Source organism: Oncorhynchus nerka, linkage group LG12, assembly GCF_034236695.1.
Source record: "Oncorhynchus nerka isolate Pitt River linkage group LG12, Oner_Uvic_2.0, whole genome shotgun sequence".
Lineage (NCBI taxonomy): Eukaryota > Metazoa > Chordata > Actinopteri > Salmoniformes > Salmonidae > Oncorhynchus > Oncorhynchus nerka.
This window is the reverse complement of record NC_088407.1, coordinates 89,348,508-89,370,815: the sequence shown is the minus strand read 5'-3', so window position 1 is coordinate 89,370,815 and position 22,308 is coordinate 89,348,508. Positions and strand designations below refer to the sequence as shown.

General features: G+C 49.0%; 1 protein-coding gene across 1 annotated transcript in view; it reads left to right on the top strand.

Moving 5' to 3' along the window:
* The window catches only part of numb (NUMB endocytic adaptor protein), a 94,952-nt gene that overhangs the window by 44,380 nt on the left and 28,264 nt on the right, over positions 1-22,308 (top strand). Inside the window, exons 3-5 of the mRNA XM_065025951.1 lie at positions 4,045-4,119; positions 18,940-18,972; positions 19,645-19,719. Of these exons, the coding sequence (XP_064882023.1) occupies positions 4,045-4,119; positions 18,940-18,972; positions 19,645-19,719 (183 nt within the window). The remainder of the gene's footprint in view (positions 1-4,044; positions 4,120-18,939; positions 18,973-19,644; positions 19,720-22,308) is intronic.

Below are 22,308 nucleotides of genomic sequence, written 5' to 3'. Positions count from 1 at the left end.
TGACCCTGACCACACTGGTAACCTTCTGCCACTGGGAACCTTCTGCCTGACCACACTGGGAACCTTCTGCCTGACTACACTGGGAACCTTCTGCCTGACTACACTGGGAACCTTCTGCCTAACCCTGACTACACTGGTAACCTTCTGCCTGACCCTGACCACACTGGGAACCTTCTGCCTGACCCTGACCACACTGGGAACCTTCTGCCTGACCCTGACCACACTGGGAACCTTCTGCCTGACCCTGACCACACTGGGAACCTTCTGCCTAACCCTGACCACACTGGGAACCTTCTGCCTAACCCTGACCACACTGGTAACCTTCTGCCTAACCCTGACCACACTGGGAACCCTCTGCCTAACCCTGACCACACTGGGAACCTTCTGCCTAACCCTGACTACACTGGGAACCCTCTGCCTAACCCTTACCACACTGGGAACCCTCTGCCTAACCCTGACCACACTGGGAACCTTCTGCCTAACCCTGACCACACTGGGAACCTTCTGCCTAACCCTGACCACACTGGGAACCCTCTGCCTAACCCTGACCACACTGGGAACCTTCTGCCTGACCCTGACCACACTGGGAACCTTCTGCCACTGGGAACCTTCTGCCTGACCCTGACTACACTGGGAACCTTCTGCCTAACCCTGACTACACTGGGAACCTTCTGCCACTGGAAACCTTCTGCCTGACCCTGACCACACTGGGAACCTTCTGCCTAACCCTGACCACACTGGGAACCTTCTGCCTAACCCTGACCACACTGGGAACCTTCTGCCTGACCCTGACCACACTGGGAACCTTCTGACTACACTGGGAACCTTCTGCCTAACCCTGACCACACTGGGAACCTTCTGCCTAACCCTGACCACACTGGGAACCGTCTGCCTAACCCTGACCACACTGGAAACCTTCTGCCTGACCCTGACCACACTGGTAACCTTCTGCCACTGGGAACCTTCTGCCTGACCACACTGGGAACCTTCTGCCTGACTACACTGGGAACCTTCTGCCTGACTACACTGGGAACCTTCTGCCTAACCCTGACTACACTGGTAACCTTCTGCCTGACCCTGACCACACTGGGAACCTTCTGCCTGACCCTGACCACATTGGGAACCTTCTGCCTGACCCTGACCACATTGGGAACCTTCTGCCTGACCCTGACCACACTGGTAACCTTCTGCCTAACCCTGACCACACTGGGAACCCTCTGCCTAACCCTGACCACACTGGGAACCTTCTGCCTAACCCTGACTACACTGGGAACCCTCTGCCTAACCCTTACCACACTGGGAACCCTCTGCCTAACCCTGACCACACTGGGAACCTTCTGCCTAACCCTGACCACACTGGGAACCTTCTGCCTAACCCTGACCACACTGGGAACCCTCTGCCTAACCCTGACCACACTGGGAACCTTCTGCCTAACCCTGACCACACTGGGAACCTTCTGCCTGACCCTGACCACACTGGGAACCTTCTGCCACTGGGAACCTTCTGCCTGACCCTGACTACACTGGGAACCTTCTGCCACTGGAAACCTTCTGCCTGACCCTGACCACACTGGGAACCTTCTGCCTAACCCTGACCACACTGGGAACCTTCTGCCTAACCCTGACCACACTGGGAACCTTCTGCCTGACCCTGACCACACTGGGAACCTTCTGACTACACTGGGAACCTTCTGCCTAACCCTGACCACACTGGGAACCTTCTGCCTAACCCTGACCACACTGGGAACCGTCTGCCTAACCCTGACCACACTGGGAACCTTCTGCCTGACCCTGATCACACTGGGAACCTTCTGCCTGACCCTGACCACACTGGGAACATTCTGCCTAACCCTGACCACACTGGGAACATTCTGCCTGACCCTGACTACACTGGGAACCCTCTGCTTAACCCTGACCACACTGGGAACATTCTGCCTAACCCTGACTTTAAATTAAGACCAAATAGGACATTTTTTGTTTTCATACACTTTTTCGATATAGCCAACAAGAGGAAACGCTCCAGGCGGGACCACTGTGACACACACACACACACAGGGGGGGGGGGGCACCGGTACAGAGTCCATGAGGGGGGTACCGGGTACAGAGTCCATGAGGGGGGTACCGGTTAGGTAATATATACCTGTAGGGGGGTACGGTAGGTAATATATACCTGTAGGAGGGGGGGGTACCGGTTAGGTAATATATACCTGTAGGAGGGGGGTACCGGTTAGGTAATATATACCTGGGAGGGGGTTAGGTAATATATACCTGTAGGGGGGGGTACCGGTTAGGTAATATATACCTGTAGGGGGGTACCGGTTAGGTAATATATACCTGTAGGAGGGGGGGTACCGGTTAGGTAATATATACCTGTAGGGGGGTTAGGTAATATATACCTGTAGGAGGGGGGTACCGGTTAGGTAATATATACCTGTAGGAGGGGGGTACCGGTACAGAGTCCATGAGGGGGGTACCGGTTAGGTAATATATACCTGTAGGAGGGGGGTACCGGTTAGGTAATATATACCTGTAGGAGGGGGGTACCGGTTAGGTAATATATACCTGTAGGAGGGGGTGTACCGGTTAGGTAATATATACCTGTAGGAGGGGGGGGGGGTACCGGTTAGGTAATATATACCTGTAGGGGGGTTAGGTAATATATACCTGTAGGAGGGGGGTACCGGTTAGGTAATATATACCTGTAGGAGGGGGTACCGGTACAGAGTCCATGAGGGGGGGGTACCGGTTAGGTAATATATACCTGTAGGTGGGGGGGGGTACCGGTTAGGTAATATATACCTGTAGGAGGGGGTACCGGTTAGGTAATATATACCTGTAGGAGGGGGGTGTACCGGTTAGGTAATATATACCTGTAGGGGGGTACCGGTTAGGTAATATATACCTGTAGGAGGGGGGTACCGGTTAGGTAATATATACCTGTAGGGGGTACCGGTTAGGTAATATATACCTGTAGGAGGGGGGTACCGGTTAGGTAATATATACCTGTAGGGGGTACCGGTTAGGTAATATATACCTGTAGGAGGGGGTACCGGTTAGGTAATATATACCTGTAGGAGGGGTACCGGTTAGGTAATATATACCTGTAGGGGGGTATCGGTTAGGTAATATATACCTGTAGGAGGGGTACCGGTTAGGTAATATATACCTGTAGGGGGTACCGGTTAGGTAATATATACCTGTAGGGGGTACCGGTTAGGTAATATATACCTGTAGGAGGGGTACCGGTTAGGTAATATATACCTGTAGGAGGGGTACCGGTTAGGTAATATATACCTGTAGGGGGGGGGTACCGGTTAGGTAATATATACCTGTAGGAGGGGTACCGGTTAGGTAATATATACCTGTAGGGGGGGTACCGGTTAGGTAATATATACCTGTAGGGGGAGTTATTAAAGTGACTATGCGTAGATGATAACAGAGAGTAGCAGCAGCGTAGAAGAGGGTTCTGGGTAGTTGCAAACCACATAGCTGGAGCCCTGAGCTGACACATCTCTTCTAGTTATACTAAACTTATAGGTAGTAACAGTGACCATAGCACACACCCTTACAAGGCAGCGGTTACCCCAACCCCACCCCAAAATAAAAGTTTTTGCGGTATTGAAAATCACACTGTCGGTTTTTCATAATACCCCGGTATAAGGTATAAACAGTACATCTCACAAGTCTACGGTCTATTAATATAACTTACAGAAGCCAGTCTTATAATGCATCCCAAATGGCACCCTAATCCCTATGGGCCCTCGACAAAAGTATGTTTTCATTTGAGACACCGTCATTCACAGGAGCAGGAAGGACCCGTTGGCACGGGGACCTTTTGGGGCCCCCTGGGAGGGAGAAGCAGGAAGAGGATGTTACCACTCGCAACATGCTGGCACAGTTTCTGCTACCGGAGTCACTAACTCTCTGTTTCTCTTTCTCTCTGTGTCTCTCTCTTTCTCTCTGTGTGTCTCTCTCTATGTCTCTCTCTGTGTGTGTCTCTCTCTGTCTCTCTCTGTCTCTCTCTCTCTCTCTGTCTCTCTCTAGTACCTGGGTCATGTAGAGGTGGAGGAGTCCAGAGGAATGCACATCTGTGAGGATGCAGTGAAGCAGCTCAAGACGGTAGGTAGAGGTCTTCCTGTCTGTCTCTCTCACACGCACTGGACCATATGTTTAAATAAGCCCCCGTAGCTACAGAGCCTTCAAAGTATTCAGGCCCCTTGAATATTTCCACCTTTTTGTTACATTAAACATTTATTCTAAAATGGATTTCATTTATTTTTTCCTCATCAAACTACACACAATACCCCATAATGACATCACAATACCCCATAGTGACATCACAATACCCCATAATGACATCACAATACCCCATAGTGACATCACAATACCCCATAATGACAAAGCGAAAACAGGTTTTTTAGACATTTCTGCAAATGTATAAAAAAATATGTAAAACAGAAATACCTTATTTCTACTTAATACCATGTATTCAGACCCTTTGCTATGAGACTCGAAAATTGAGCTCAGGTGCATCCTGTTTCCATTGATTATCCTTGAGATGTTTCTACAACTTGATTAGAGTCCACCTGTGGTAAATGTTATTTATTGGACATGATTTGGAAACACACTCGTGTCTATATAAGGTCCCACAAGTTGACAGTTCATGTCAGAGCAAAAACCAAGCAAAGAGGTCAAAGGAATTGTCCGTAGAACTCCGAGACAGGATTGTGTCGAGGCACAGATCTGGGGAAGGGTACCAAAACATTTCGGCAGCATTGAAGGTCCCCAAGAACACAGTGGCCTCCATCATTCTTAAATGGAAGAAGTTTAGAACCACCAAGACTCTTCCCAGAGCTGGGAGAAGGAGGTGACCAAGAACCCGATGGTCACTCTGAGCTCCAGAGTTCCTCTGTGGAGATGAGAACCTTCCAGAAGGACAACCATCTCTGCAACACTCCACCAATCAGGCCTTTATGGTAGAGTGGCCAGACGGACGCCACTCTTCAGTAAAAGACATCGTGATGTGGGGATGTTTTTAAGCGGCAGGACCTGAGAGACAAGTCAGGATCGAGGCAAAGATGAACGGAGCAAAGTAGAGAGAGATCCTTGATGAAAACCCTTCTCCAGAGCGCTCAGGACCTCAGACTGGGGGTGAATGTTCACCTTCCAACAGGACAACGACCCTAAGCACACAGCCAAGACAACGCAGGAGTGGCTTCGGGACAAGTCTCTGAATGTCCTTGAGTGGCCCAGCAAGAGCCCGGACTTCAACACAATCTAACATCTCTGGAGAAACCTGAAAATAGCTGTTCAGCGACGCTCCCCATCCAACCTGACAGACCTTGAGAGGATCTGCAGAGAAGAATGGGAGAAACTCCCAAATACAGGTGTGCCAAGCTTGTAGCGTCATACTCAAGAAGACTGGAGGCTGTAATCTCTGCAAAAGGTACTGAGTAAAGGGTCTGAATACTTATGTAAATGTGATTTTTCAAAAACCTGTTTTTGCTTTGTCATTATATTGGGGTATTGTGTGTAGATTGAGGGGGGGACAATTTCATACATTTTAGAATAAGGCTGTAATGTAACAAAATGTGGAAAAAGTCAAGGGGTCAGAATACTTTACGAAGGCTCTGTATGTTAGAACAGGGAGCCCTCCTCTCCTCTCCAGAACAGGGAGCCCTCCTCTCCTCTCCAGAACAGGGAGCCCTCCTCTCCTCTCCAGAACAGGGAGCCCTCCTCTCCTCTCCAGAACAGGGAGCCCTCCTCTCCTCTCCAGAACAGGGAGCCCTCCTCTCCTCCTCTCTATTCCCCATTTGTCTATTTGTAATCTCTCACCGTGTGGCGTCGTTAAGTGGCTAGTATCCTTCCATTCCCTAGTGTGTTTCTAGCCAGTCTGACCCTAGTGTGTTTCTAGCCAGTCTGACCCTAGTGTGTTTCTAGCCAGTCTGACCCTAGTGTGTTTCTAGCCAGTCTGACCCTAGTGTGTTTCTAGCCAGTCTGACCCTAGTGTGTTTCTAGCCAGTCTGACCCTAGTGTGTTTCTAGCCAGTCTGACCCTAGTGTGTTTCTAGCCAGTCTGACCCTAGTGTGTTTCTAGCCAGTCTGACCCTAGTGTGTTTCTAGCCAGTCTGACCCTAGTGTGTTTCTAGCCAGTCTGACCCTAGTGTGTTTCTAGCCAGTCTTCCCCTGAATCGGTCAGGGTCTGACCCTAGTGGGTTTCTAGCCAGTCTTCCCCTGTATCGGTCAGGGTCTGACCCTAGTGTGTTTCTAGCCAGTCTGACCCTAGTGTGTTTCTAGCCAGTCTTCCCCTGAATCGGTCAGGGTATGACCCTAGTGTGTTTCTAGCCAGTCTTCCCCTGAATCGGTCAGGGTCTGACCCTAGTGTGTTTCTAGCCAGTCTGACCCTAGTGTGTTTCTAGCCAGTCTTCCCCTGAATCGGTCAGGGTATGACCCTAGTGTGTTTCTAGCCAGTCTTCCCCTGAATCGGTCAGGGTCTGACCCTAGTGTGTTTCTAGCCAGTCTTCCCCTGAATCGGTCAGGGTATGACCCTGAATGTACACAGGAGCCATTTTTCATTTGAAACACTGCTACTCCATCCATTGTACTGTAGTCTGGTTCTCCAGGTCTGAGGTACTGCTACTCCACCCATTGTACTGTAGTCTGGTTCTCCAGGTCTGAGGTACTGCTACTCCACCCAGTGTACTGTCGTCTGGTTCTACGGGTCTGAGGTACCGCTACTCCACCCAGTGTACTGTAGTCTGGTTCTCCAGGTCTGAGGTACTGCTACTCCACCCAGTGTACTGTAGTCTGGTTCTCCAGGTCTGAGGTACTGCTACTCCACCCAGTGTACTGTAGTCTGGTTCTCCAGGTCTGAGGTACCGCTACTCCACCCAGTGTACTGTAGTCTGGTTCTCCAGGTCTGAGGTACTGCTACTCCACCCAGTGTACTGTAGTCTGGTTCTCCAGGTCTGAGGTACTGCTACTCCACCCAGTGTACTGTAGTCTGGTTCTACGGGTCTGAGGTACCGCTACTCCACCCAGTGTACTGTAGTCTGGTTCTACGGGTCTGAGGTACCGCTACTCCACCCAGTGTACTGTAGTCTGGTTCTCCAGGTCTGAGGGTCTGGATGTACTATCCCCTCTGGCCATCTGTTGAACCCAGCTTAACTCACTGAGCCCATGGGGGACAGGCACGGGGAAGACCTGTCACACAGACAGATGTGTAGCTCACTGAGCCCAGGGGGGACAGCCATGGGGGACAGGCACGGGGAAGACCTGTCACACAGACAGACACACGTGTAGCTCACTGAGCCCAGGGGGGACAGCCATGGGGGACAGGCACGGGGAAGACCTGTCACACAGACAGACACACGTGTAGCTCACTGAGCCCAGGGGGGACAGCCATGGGGGACAGGCACGGGGAAGACCTGTCACACAGACAGATGTGTAGCTCACTGAGCCCAGGGGGGACAGCCATGGGGGACAGGCACGGGGAAGACCTGTCACACAGACAGATGTGTAGCTCACTGAGCCCAGGGGGGACAGCCATGGGGGACGGGCACGGGGAAGACCTGTCACACAGACAGACACACGTGTAGCTCACTGAGCCCAGGGGGGACAGCCATGGGGGACAGGCACGGGGAAGACCTGTCACACAGACAGATGTGTAGCTCACTGAGCCCAGGGGGGACAGCCATGGGGGACAGGCACGGGGAAGACCTGTCACACAGACAGACACACGTGTAGCTCACTGAGCCCAGGGGGGACAGCCATGGGGGACAGGCACGGGGAAGACCTGTCACACAGACAGACACACGTGTAGCTCACTGAGCCCAGGGGGGACAGCCATGGGGGACAGGCACGGGGAAGACCTGTCACACAGACAGATGTGTAGCTCACTGAGCCCAGGGGGGACAGCCATGGGGGACGGGCACGGGGAAGACCTGTCACACAGACAGACACACGTGTAGCTCACTGAGCCCAGGGGGACAGCCATGGGGGACAGGCACGGGGAAGACCTGTCACACAGACAGATGTGTAGCTCACTGAGCCCAGGGGGGACAGCCATGGGGGACGGGCACGGGGAAGACCTGTCACACAGACAGACACACGTGTAGCCTCGCTACTTCCATCTCTCTCTGTAGTTTCCAGAGGAGTTAAAGGGACCAGCAGTGTTGGGACAGAAAGGTGACTCTGTCTAGGAGAGCTGCCCTGCCTCATTTGGCAGTGTTGGGACAGAAAGGGTGACTGTCTAGGAGAGCAGCCCTGCCTCATTTGGGAGGGTTGGGACAGAAAGGGTGACTGTCTAGGAGAGCAGCCCTGCCTCATTTGGGAGTGTTGGGACAGAAAGGTGACTCTGTCTAGGAGAGCAGCCCTGCCTCATTTGGGAGGGTGACTGTCTAGGAGAGCAGCCCTGCCTCATTTGGGAGGGTGACTGTCTAGGAGAGCAGCTGACTGTCTATGAGAGCAGCCCTGCCTCATTTGGCAGTGTTGGGACAGAAAGGGTGACTGTCTAGGAGAGCAGCCCTGCCTCATTTGGGAGGGTGACTGTCTAGGAGAGCTGCCCTGCCTCATTTGGGAGTGTTGGGACAGAAAGGTGACTGTCTAGGAGAGCAGCCCTGCCTCATTTGGGAGGGTGACTCTGTCTAGGAGAGCAGCCCTGCCTCATTTGGGAGGGTGACTCTGTCTAGGAGAGCTGCCCTGCCTCATTTGGGAGGGTGACTCTGTCTAGGAGAGCAGCCCTGCCTCATTTGGGAGGGTGACTCTGTCTAGGACAGCTGCCCTGCCTCATTTGGGAGGGTGACTCTGTCTAGGAGAGCTGCCCTGCCTCATTTGGGAGGGTGACTCTGTCTAGGACAGCTGCCCTGCCTCATTTGGTAGTGTTGGGACAGAAAGGGTGACTCTGTCTAGGAGAGCTGCCCTGCCTCTTTTGGGAGGGTGACTCTGTCTAGGAGAGCTGCCCTGCCTCTTTTGGGAGGGTGACTCTGTCTAGGAGAGCTGCCCTGCCTCATTTGGGAGGGTGACTCTGTCTAGGAGAGCTGCCCTGCCTCATTTGGGAGGGTGACTCTGTCTAGGAGAGCAGCCCTGCCTCATTTGGGAGGGTGACTCTGTCTAGGAGAGCAGCCCTGCCTCATTTGGGAGGGTGACTCTGTCTAGGAGAGCAGCCCTGCCTCATTTGGGAGGGTGACTCTGTCTAGGAGAGCAGCCCTGCCTCATTTGGGAGGGTGACTCTGTCTAGGAGCGCAGCCCTGCCTCATTTGGGAGGCAGACTGCGAACCCTTGTTCTGAGAAATGACGGCTATTCCATGTGAGTAATTGCCAGGAAACTGAAGATCTCGTACAACGCTGTGTACTACTCCCTTCACAGAACAGCGCAAACTGGCTCTAACCAGAATAGAACAAGGAGTGGGAGGTCCCGGTGCACAACTGAGCAAGAGGACAGGTACTTTATTGTCTAGTTTGAGAAACAGACGCCTCACAAGTCCTCAACTGGCAGCTTCATTAAATAGTACCTGCAAAACACCAGTCTCAACGTCAACAGTGAAGAGGCGACTCCGGGATGCTGGCCTTCTAGGCAGAGTTCCTCTGTCCAGTCTCAACGTCAACAGTGAAGAGGCGACTCCGGGAAGCTCTCTACTCGCTCCACTACAGCCCTGTCGATGTGAATGGTGGCGTGCCCTGCCCTCCGTTTCCTGTAGTCCACGATAATCTCATTTTAACCTGCTGACGTTGATGCGGAGGTTCTCCTGGCACCACACTGCCAGGTCTCTGACCTCCTCCCTATAGACTGTCTCATCGTTGAGGGAGAGGTTGGTGTCCTGGCACCACACTGCCAGGTCTCTGACCTCCTCCCTATAGACTGTCTCATCGTTGAGGGAGAGGTTGGTGTCCTGGCACCACACTGCCAGGTCTCTGACCTCCTCCCTATAGACTGTCTCATCGTTGAGGGAGAGTTTGGTGTCCTGGCACCACACTGCCAGGTCTCTGACCTCCTCCCTATAGACTGTCTCATCGTTGAGGGAGAGGTTGGTGTCCTGGCACCACACTGCCAGGTCTCTGACCTCCTCCCTATAGACTGTCTCATCGTTGAGGGAGAGGTTGGTGTCCTGGCACCACACTGGCACCTCCTCCCTACTGTCTCACGTTGAGGGAGAGGTTGGTGTCCTGGCACCACACTGCCAGGTCTCTGACCTCCTCCCTATAGGTTGTCTCATCGTTGAGGGAGAGGTTGGTGTCCTGGCACCACACTGCCAGGTCTCTGACCTCCTCCCTATAGACTGTCTCATCGTTGTCGGCGATCAGGCTTATCTCCAACAACATGTAATGATGGCGTATCAGTAGTTGGTGAACAGGGAGTACAGGAGGGGACTAAGCACGTACCCCTGAGGGGCGCCCATGTTAAGGTTCAGCATGGTGGATGGGGTGTTGCCTACCTTCACCACCTGGGGGCCGCTCGTCAGGAAGTCTAGGATCCAGTTGCGATGGACAGAGAACACCACCGTGGTTTTTAAGAAGGCTCAGCAAAGGCTATTCTTCTTAACCTGTTAGGGACAGAGAACACCAAGTGGTTTTTAAGAAGGCTCAGCAAAGGCTATTCTTCTTAACCTGTTAGGGAAAGAGAACACCAAGTGGTTTTTAAGAAGGCTCAGCAAAGGCTATTCTTCTTAAGGTAGCTTCCGATCCGTCGACAGTCTGCTAAGAAATGCTCCTTGTTTTTTTTTAATAGTGTTGTGGCTTAGTCCTGTTTTACATTGCAATCTGCTGGGGGAGGGGGGGGGGGTGTGACATCACGATGGAGGCTGCAAACGGCACCAAGCAGGACGAACTAGAGCCCGTGCTGGATCTACCATCGGCACCAAGCAGGACGAACTAGAGCCCGTGCTGGATCTACCATCGGCACCAAGCAGGACGAACTAGAGCCCGTGCTGGATCTACCATCGGCACCAAGCAGGACGAACTAGAGCCCGTGCTGGATCTACCATCGGCACCAAGCAGGACGAACTAGAGCCCGTGCTGGATCTACCATCGGCACCAAGCAGGACGAACTAGAGCCCGTGCTGGATCTACCATCGGCACCAAGCAGGACGAACTAGAGCCGTGATTGGTCCTCAAAGAGATTAGAATTATGGTGGCAAACACTAGTCACCTCCTCCACAGTATCTGGAGCATCACAGTGATATAACCACCACTAGTCACAGTGATATAACCACCACTAGTCACCTCCTCCACAGTATCTGGAGCATCACAGTGATATAACCACCACTAGTCACAGTAATATAACCACCACTAGTCACCTCCTCCACAGTACCTGGAGAATCACAGTGATATAACCACCACTAGTCACAGTACCAGGAGCATCACAGTGATATAACCACCACTAGTCACAGTACCAGGAGCATCACAGTGATATAACCACCACTAGTCACAGTGATATAACCAACACTAGTCACCTCCTCCACAGTACCTGGAGCATCACAGTGATATAACCAACACTAGTCACAGTGATATAACCAACACTAGTCACAGTGATATAACCACCACTAGTCACCTCCTCCACAGTACCTGGAGAATCACAGTGATATAACCACCACTAGTCACAGTACCAGGAGCATCACAGTGATATAACCACCACTAGTCACAGTACCAGGAGCATCACAGTGATATAACCACCACTAGTCACCTCCTCCACAGTACCTGGAGAATCACAGTGATATAACCACCACTAGTCACAGTACCAGGAGCATCACAGTGATATAACCACCACTAGTCACAGTACCAGGAGCATCACAGTGATATAACCACCACTAGTCACCTCCTCCACAGTACCTGGAGCATCACAGTGATATAACCACCACTAGTCACCTCCTCCACAGTACCTGGAGCATCACAGTGATATAACCAACACTAGTCACCTCCTCCACAGTACCTGGAGAATCACAGTGATATAACCACCACTAGTCACAGTGATATAACCACCACTAGTCACCTCCTCCACAGTACCTGGAGCATCACAGTGATATAACCACCACTAGTCACCTCCTCCACAGTACCTGGAGCATCACAGTGATATAACCACCACTAGCCACAGTACCAGGAGCATCACAGTGATATAACCACCACTAGCCACAGTACCTGGAGCATCACAGTGATATAACCACCACTAGTCACAGTACCTGGAGCATCACAGTGATATAACCACCACTAGTCACCTCCTCCACAGTACCTGGAGCATCACAGTGATATAACCACCACTAGTCACCTCCTCCACAGTACCTGGAGCATCACAGTGATATAACCACCACTAGTCACCTCCTCCACAGTACCTGGAGCATCACAGTGATATAACCACCACTAGTCACAGTGATATAACCACCACTAGTCACAGTGATATAACCACCACTAGTCACAGTGATATAACCACCACTAGTCACAGTGATATAACCACCACTAGTCACCTCCTCCACAGTACCTGGAGCATCACAGTGATATAACCACCACTAGTCACAGTGATATAACCACCACTAGTCACAGTGATATAACCACCACTAGTTACAGTGATATAACCACCACTAGTCACCTCCTCCACAGTACCTGGAGCATCACAGTGATATAACCACCACTAGCCAGCCCCTCCACAGTACCTGGAGCATCACAGTGATATAACCACCACTAGTCACAGTACCTGGAGCATCACAGTGATATAACCACCACTAGTCACAGTACCTGGAGCATCACAGTGATATAACCACCACTAGTCACCTCCTCCACAGTACCTGGAGCATCACAGTGATATAACCACCACTAGTCACAGTAATATAACCACCACTAGTCACAGTGATATAACCACCACTAGTCACAGTGATATAACCACCACTAGTCACAGTGATATAACCACCACTAGTCACAGTGATATAACCACCATTAGTCACAGTGATATAACCACCACTAGTCACCTCCTCCACAGTACCTGGAGCATCACAATGATATAACCACCACTAGTCACAGTGATATAACCACCACTAGTCACAGTGATATAACCACCACTAGTCGTCACCTCCACAGTACCTGGAGCATCACAGTGATATAACCACCACTAGTCACAGTGATATAACCACCACTAGTCACAGTGATATAACCACCACTAGTCACCTCCTCCACAGTACCTGGAGCATCACAGTGATATAACCACCACTAGTCACCTCCTCCACAGTACCTGGAGCATCACAGTGATATAACCACCACTAGTCACCTCCTCCACAGTACCTGGAGCATCACAGTGATATAACCACCACTAGTCACCTCCTCCATAGTACCTGGAGCATCACAGTGATATAACCACCACTAGTCACCTCCTCCACAGTACCTGGAGCATCACAGTGATATAACCACCACTAGTCACCTCCTCCACAGTACCTGGAGAATCACAGTGATATAACCACCACTAGTCACAGTACCAGGAGCATCACAGTGATATAACCACCACTAGTCACAGTACCAGGAGCATCACAGTGATATAACCACCACTAGTCACCTCCTCCACAGTACCTGGAGCATCACAGTGATATAACCACCACTAGTCACCTCCTCCACAGTACCTGGAGCATCACAGTGATATAATCAACACTAGTCACCTCCTCCACAGTACCTGGAGAATCACAGTGATATAACCACCACTAGTCACAGTGATATAACCACCACTAGTCACCTCCTCCACAGTACCTGGAGCATCACAGTGATATAACCACCACTAGTCACCTCCTCCACAGTACCTGGAGCATCACAGTGATATAACCACCACTAGCCACAGTACCTGGAGCATCACAGTGATATAACCACCACTAGCCACAGTACCTGGAGCATCACAGTGATATAACCACCACTAGTCACAGTACCTGGAGCATCACAGTGATATAACCACCACTAGTCACCTCCTCCACAGTACCTGGAGCATCACAGTGATATAACCACCACTAGTCACCTCCTCCACAGTACCTGGAGCATCACAGTGATATAACCACCATTAGTCACAGTGATATAACCACCATTAGTCACAGTGATATAACCACCACTAGTCACAGTGATATAACCACCACTAGTCACAGTGATATAACCACCACTAGTCACCTCCTCCACAGTACCTGGAGCATCACAGTGATATAACCACCACTAGTCACAGTGATATAACCACCACTAGTCACAGTGATATAACCACCACTAGTTACAGTGATATAACCACCACTAGTCACCTCCTCCACAGTACCTGGAGCATCACAGTGATATAACCACCACTAGCCAGCCCCTCCACAGTACCTGGAGCATCACAGTGATATAACCACCACTAGTCACAGTACCTGGAGCATCACAGTGATATAACCACCACTAGTCACAGTACCTGGAGCATCACAGTGATATAACCACCACTAGTCACCTCCTCCACAGTACCTGGAGCATCACAGTGATATAACCACCACTAGTCACCTCCTCCACAGTACCTGGAGCATCACAGTGATATAACCACCACTAGTCACAGTAATATAACCACCACTAGTCACAGTGATATAACCACCACTAGTCACAGTGATATAACCACCACTAGTCACAGTGATATAACCACCATTAGTCACAGTGATATAACCACCACTAGTCACCTCCTCCACAGTACCTGGAGCATCACAATGATATAACCACCACTAGTCACAGTGATATAACCACCACTAGTCACAGTGATATAACCACCACTAGTCGTCACCTCCACAGTACCTGGAGCATCACAGTGATATAACCACCACTAGTCACAGTGATATAACCACCACTAGTCACCTCCTCCACAGTACCTGGAGCATCACAGTGATATAACCACCACTAGTCACCTCCTCCACAGTACCTGGAGCATCACAGTGATATAACCACCACTAGTCACCTCCTCCACAGTACCTGGAGCATCACAGTGATATAACCACCACTAGTCACCTCCTCCATAGTACCTGGAGCATCACAGTGATATAACCACCACTAGTCACCTCCTCCACAGTACCTGGAGCATCACAGTGATATAACCAACACTAGTCACAGTGATATAACCACCACTAGTCACCTCCTCCACAGTACCTGGAGCATCACAGTGATATAACCACCACTAGTCACCTTCTCCACAGTACCTGGAGCATCACAGTGATATAACCACCACTAGTCACCTCCTCCACAGTACCTGGAGCATCACAGTAATATAACCACCACTAGTCACAGTGATATAACCACCACTAGTCACAGTGATATAACCACCACTAGTCACAGTGATATAACCACCACTAGTCACAGTGATATAACCACCACTAGTCACAGTGATATAACCACCACTAGTCACCTCCTCCACAGTACCTGGAGCATCACAGTGATATAACCACCACTAGTCACAGTGATATAACCACCACTAGTCACAGTGATATAACCACCACTAGTCACAGTAATATAACCACCACTAGTCACCTCCTCCACAGTACCTGGAGCATCACAGTGATATAACCACCACTAGTCACAGTGATATAACCACCACTAGTCACAGTGATATAACCACCACCAGTCACAGTGATATAACCACCACTAGTCACAGTGATATAACCACCACTAGTCACAGTGATATAACCACCACTAGTCACAGTGATATAACCACCACTAGTCACCACCTCCACAGTACCTGGAGAATCACAGTGATATAACCAACACTAGTCACCTCCTCCACAGTACCTGGAGCATCACAGTGATATAACCACCACTAGTCACAGTGATATAACCACCACTAGTCACAGTGATATAACCACCACTAGTCACAGTGATATAACCACCACTAGTCACAGTGATATAACCACCACTAGTCACAATGATATAACCACCACTAGTCACAGTGATATAACCACCACTAGTCACAGTGATATAACCACCACTAGTCACAGTGATATAACCACCACTAGTCACAGTGATATAACCACCACTAGTCACAGTGATATAACCACCACTAGTCACAGTGATATAACCACCACTAGTCACCTCCTCCACAGTACCTGGAGCATCACAGTAATATAACCACCACTAGTCACAGTAATATAACCACCACTAGTCACAGTGATATAACCACCACTAGTCACAGTGATATAACCACCACTAGTCACAGTGATATAACCACCACTAGTCACAGTGATATAACCACCACTAGTCACAGTGATATAACCACCACTAGTCACAGTGATATAACCACCACTAGTCACAGTGATATAACCACCACTAGCCAGCCCCTCCACAGTACCTGGAGCATCACAGTGATATAACCACCATTAGTCACAGTGATATAACCACCACTAGTCACAGTGATATAACCACCACTAGTCACAGTGATATAACCACCACTAGTCACAGTGATATAACCACCACTAGTCACAGTGATATAACCACCACTAGTCACAGTGATATAACCACCACTAGTCACAGTGATATAACCACCACTAGTCACATAACCACCACTAGTCACATAACCACCACTAGTCACAGTGATATAACCACCACTAGTCACCTCCTCCACAGTACCAGCCTGGAGAATCACAGTGATATAACCAACACTAGTCACCTCCTCCACAGTACCAGCCTGGAGAATCACAGTGATATAACCACCACTAGTCACAGTGATATAACCACCACTAGTCACCTCCTCCACAGTACCAGCCTGGAGAATCACAGTGATATAACCAACACTAGTCACCTCCTCCACAGTACCAGCCTGGAGAATCACAGTGATATAACCAACACTAGCCAGCCCCTCCACAGTACCAGCCTGGAGAATCACAGTGATATAACCACCACTAGTCACCTCCTCCACAGTACCAGCCTGGAGAATCACAGTGATATAACCACCACTAGTCACAGTGATATAACCACCACTAGTCACAGTGATATAACCACCACTAGTCACAGTGATATAACCACCACTAGTCACAGTGATATAACCACCACCAGTCACAGTGATATAATCACCACTAGCCAGCCCCTCCACAGTACCTGGAGCATCACAGTGATATAACCACCATTAGTCACAGTGATATAACCACCACTAGTCACAGTGATATAACCACCACTAGTCACAGTGATATAACCACCACTAGTCACAGTGATATAACCACCACTAGTCACAGTGATATAACCACCACTAGTCACAGTGATATAACCACCACTAGTCACCTCCTCCACAGTACCTGGAGCATCACAGTGATATAACCACCACTAGTCACCTCCTCCACAGTACCTGGAGCATCACAGTGATATAACCACCACTAGCCAGCCCCTCCACAGTACCTGGAGAATCACAGTGATATAACCACCACTAGTTACCTCCTCCACAGTACCTGGAGAATCACAGTGATATAACCACCACTAGTTACAGTGATATAACCACCACTAGTCACCTCCTCCACAGTACCTGGAGAATCACAGTGATATAACCACCACTAGCCAGCCCCTCCACAGTACCTGGAGAATCACAGTGATATAACCACCACTAGTCACCTCCTCCACAGTACCAGCCTGGAGAATCACAGTGATATAACCACCACTAGTCACCACCTCCACAGTACCAGCCTGGAGAATCACAGTGATATAACCAACACTAGTCACCTCCTCCACAGTACCAGCCTGGAGAATCACAGTGATATAACCACCACTAGTCACCTCCTCCACAGTACCTGCCTGGATCATCGCAGTGCGATGACAGATTTATTTTACTCAGGGCCAAAACCGAACATTTGCGCCGATCCTTCTTACCATGAGGCTTTTCAACACAAACACTTAGACACATCAATGGATATACAAAAAAACTGTGTGTACATGTTTTTTTTTTTTTATGGTCTATTTACTGATATTGATTGTTACAGTCACATTTCCCCTCCAGGGGATTATTGCAATACTATCTAATCTATCTTTACATGATCCATGACCAGCCTTTCACAGCACTTCATGGCTACAGAGGTGAGTGCTACTGGGCCATAGTCACTTAGACAGGTTACCTTGGTGTTTTTGGGCACGGGGACTATGGTGGTCTGTTTGTTGGTATTACAGACTCGGACAGGGAAGAGGTTGAAACATGACAGTGAAGACGCCTTGCCAGCTGTCAGCACATGCTCTGAGTACACGTGGGTCCTGGTAATCTGTCTTGTGAATATTAACCTGTTAAAAGGTCTTACCCACATCGGCTACGGAGAGCGTGATCACACAGTCGTCCGGGAACAGCTGGTGCTCTCATGCATGGTTCAGTGTTGCTTGCCTCGAAGCGAGTATAGAAGGCATTTAGCTCGTCTGGTAGGCTCGCGTCACTGTTCAGCTCGTGACTGGGTTCCCCTTTGTAATCCATGATAGTTTTCAAGCCCTGCCACATCTGACGAGCATCAGTTTGCAGTGGGATTTCTTATAAGTGTCAGACTTATTGTCCCGCTCCTTGAAAGCAGCAGCTCTAGCCTTTAGCTCAGTGTAGATCTTGCCTGTAATCCATGGCTTCTGGTTGGGATATGTACGGTCACTGTGGGTATGACTCGAGGCACTTATTAATGAAGCCAGTGACTGTGGTAAACTCCTCAACGCCAATATGAATCCCAGATGATTCACCTTCCAATATGATTCACCTTCCAATATGATTCACCTTACTCCCCTCAAACTGGATCCCTCTATTCATCCATCTGTCACTCCACTCACTCACTCACTCACTCACTCACTCCTAATCAAGCTTCACTCCTCCAACCCCTCCTTCCCCCCATAAACAAAGGCATACACACCTGTCTTCCACTCACACACACACACCTATACCCTCATCTGGACATTCTAAATGTAGCCATCGGTCATCGGTAACATTGTGCGTCCTTGTCCCCCCCCCCACCCACCTTCTCCTGTACCAATCCCACAACAGGACAGGAAATTCTTCAAGGGCTTCTTTACCAAAGTAAGTTGTGCTTTTGTGTGTGAAGGCCAAGTGCCTGTCTCTTGCCTTGCCCTTAATATAACCCCCTCACTCTCTGATTATGGCTGACTGTACTACTGGGCCAGGCCACCAGGAACTGTCTGGGACCTCACCAACAAACTACCTGGAGACGTGTGTGTGTGTGTGTGTCTCACCAGCTCTTCTTCCATCAGAGAAGGATCAAGACGAGACCTGTGTGAATGAGTTAGCCTGTCCTGTGTGTACCGTCTCTGTCTCGGTGTGTTATTTAACTTCAGGAACTGGTTGGCCACTTTCAGTTGCTTTGTTGTAGTCAACTTTCTTCCTCATTCCAGTCTGGGTACTCACAACACAACACCTACTCATGACTTCCTCTCTCTTCCTCATTCCAGTCTGGGTACTCACAACACCTACTCATGACTCTCCTAACCTTCCTTTACAATGTTTGACTTTCAGTTGTTTATCCTCTGTTTCCAGGTTGGGATTTGTGTTTGTGTGCGTGACATATGGGTGTCTCATCTCTGTAACTCTCCCGGTCTCTTTCTCATCTCTGTTTCTGTCTCTTTCTCATCTCTGTTTCTGTCTCTTTCTCATCTCTGTTTCTGTCAGCTTTGTTTCTGTCTTTGTCATCTCTCTGTGTCTCTGTCATCTCTGTGTGTGTCTTTTTGTCTGCAGGCAGGGAAGAAGGCAGTGAGAGCGGTGCTATGGGTCTCAGCAGACGGTCTCCGTGTAGTAGATGACAAAACTAAGGTAAGGGATCTCCTGCTATGCTGTCTGAACAGCTAGGTCACACACCCATGTGGCACAGACATGGGTGTCTCAAGCACTTCTTGAGAGCCCATGAGCTCATGTTGCGCAACAGTTCTGTAGGCCATGCAATTGCGGGAGAAAACAGTGATGGCCTCTAATAAAAAGAGGAGGATCCCATCAGCTTTCTATAGGCCTACTTTATTTATTTCTCAACTTTCCTAATATTAAGCACATTGCTTCTCTTTACAACGGGAGTATAGCCTACCTGGCTGCCATGAAAATGAACCGCGGGAAAAGCGTCCTCCAGTCTCTATTTAAGTGCATAGATGACATGTATTTTTCCCGCTGCCCCTGTTTCGAGACAGGTGCATGATAATTGTCCATTCTAAATCAAAACAAATTTCACACATACACTAAATAATTTATGTAAATTACAAGATTAAGTCAAGAATAGTCTGATGGGTGACAATATTAGCCCAGAGTAAGGCAAGAAGCAATGTATACCATTTTTTGCAACTTTTTCTAATCATAGTCGCACATCTCATGTAGCCTGGCCTATATGTTTTGTATCACAACTGAAGTGGCCAAATAACGTCTTAAAATGAAGCACATTCATCTGCTTCACAACGGGTGTAGAGCCTAACTGGCTCGGAAAGTTTTCAGACCCCTTGACTTTTTCCAAATTTTGTTAAGTTACAGCCTTATTATCAAATTGACTAATTGTATTTTTTCCTCATCAATCTACACACAATACCCCATAATGACAAAGCAAAAACTATTTTGTTTGTGAATTTATAATAATAAAAACTGATTTACATAAGTATTCAGACCCTTTACTCAGTACTTTGTTGAAGAACCTTTGGCAGCGATTACAGCCTCCAGTCTTCTTGGGTGTGACGCTATAAGCTTGGAACACCTGTATTTGGGGAGTTTCTCCCATTCTTCTCTGCAGACCCTCCCAAGCTCTGTCAGGATGGATGGGGAGCGTCGCTGCACAGCTATTTTCAGTTTTCTCCAGAGATGTTCGATCGGGTTCAAGTCCGTGCTCTGGCTGGGTCACTCAAGGACATTCAGAGACTTGTTCCGAAGCCACTCCTGCGTTGTCTTGGCTGTGTGTTTAGGGTCGTTGTCCTGTTGGAAGGTGAACCTTCAACCCAGTCTGAGAACCTGCTCCAGAGCTCTCAGGACTTCATCAATGATCTCTCTGTACTTTGTTCTGTTCATCTATCCCTTAATCCTGACTAGTCTCTCAGTCCCTGCTGTTGAAAAATATCCCCACAGCATGATGCTGCCACCACCATGCTTCACAGTAGGGATGATGACAGGTTTCCTCCAGACGTGACGCTTTGCATTCAGGCCAAAGAGTTTAATATTGGTTTCATCAGACCAGAGAATCTTGTTTCTCATGGTCTGAGAGTCCTTTAGGTGCCTTTTGGCAAACTCCAAGTGGGCTGTCATGTGCCTTTTACTGAGGAGTGGCTTCCGTTTGGCCACTCTACCATAAAGACCTGATTGGTGGAGTACTGTAGAGATGTTTGTCCTTCTGGAATGTTCTCCCATCTCCACAGAGGAACTCTAGAGCTCTGTCAGACTGCCCATGGGGGTTCTTGGTCACCTCCCTGACCAAGGCCCTTCTCCCCCGATTGCTCAGTTTGGCTGGCCGGAAGAGAAGAAGAAGAAGAAGAAGAAGAAGAGAAGAGTCTTGGTGATTCCAAAATTCATCCATTTAAGAATGATGGAGGTCACTGTGTTCTTGGGGACCTTCAATGTTGCAGACATTTTTTGGTACCCTTCCCCAGATCTGTGCCTCAACGCAACCCTGTCTACGAACAATTCCTTCGACCTCATGGCTTTGTTTTTGCTCTGACATGCACTGTCACCTGGGTGACCTTATAGACCGGTGTGTGCCTTTCCAAATCATGTCCAATCAATTGAATTTACCACAGGTGGACTCCAGTCAAGTTGTAGAAACATCAAGGATGATCAATGAAAACAGGATGCACCTGAGCTCAATTTAGAGCCTCAAATCAAAGGGTCTGAATAATTCTGTTTTATTTTTAATACATCTATAAATCTATAAACCTTTATTATGGGTTATTGTGTGTAGATTGAGCATTTTTAAAATGTCATTTTACAATAAGGCTGTAACGTTGGAAAAAGTCAAGGGGTCTGAATACTTTACGAATGCAGCGTGTTCAAGTTTGGGGAAGATAATTTTCACCATAAAAATGCACCTTTTTTTTTTAATAATAAAAGCATTAAATGCATAATTGCATTTGTGGTCACTTTTGAGAATGGAGTGTTTTCTTGCTATTGGAACATTTGTGCTTATACCCTACTGCCTTGTGCGTTCATAATGTGAAGAAACAGCCAAATAGTTTATCAGCATTTTAACCTAAACGTTCTGATCTGTTGCGTCCGCTAGTGGTTTTTATATTCATTTGAGATCTATCGCATCCCACAACTGTCCCAGACTAATGTTTGGAATATTTATTTCTCGCACAGAATAGAATGGGTCAACTTATGTACTATGGGGGATAGTAGATTGACATAGGCTAGCGCTTTTGCTGTTCGTAAGGCCTACTCATC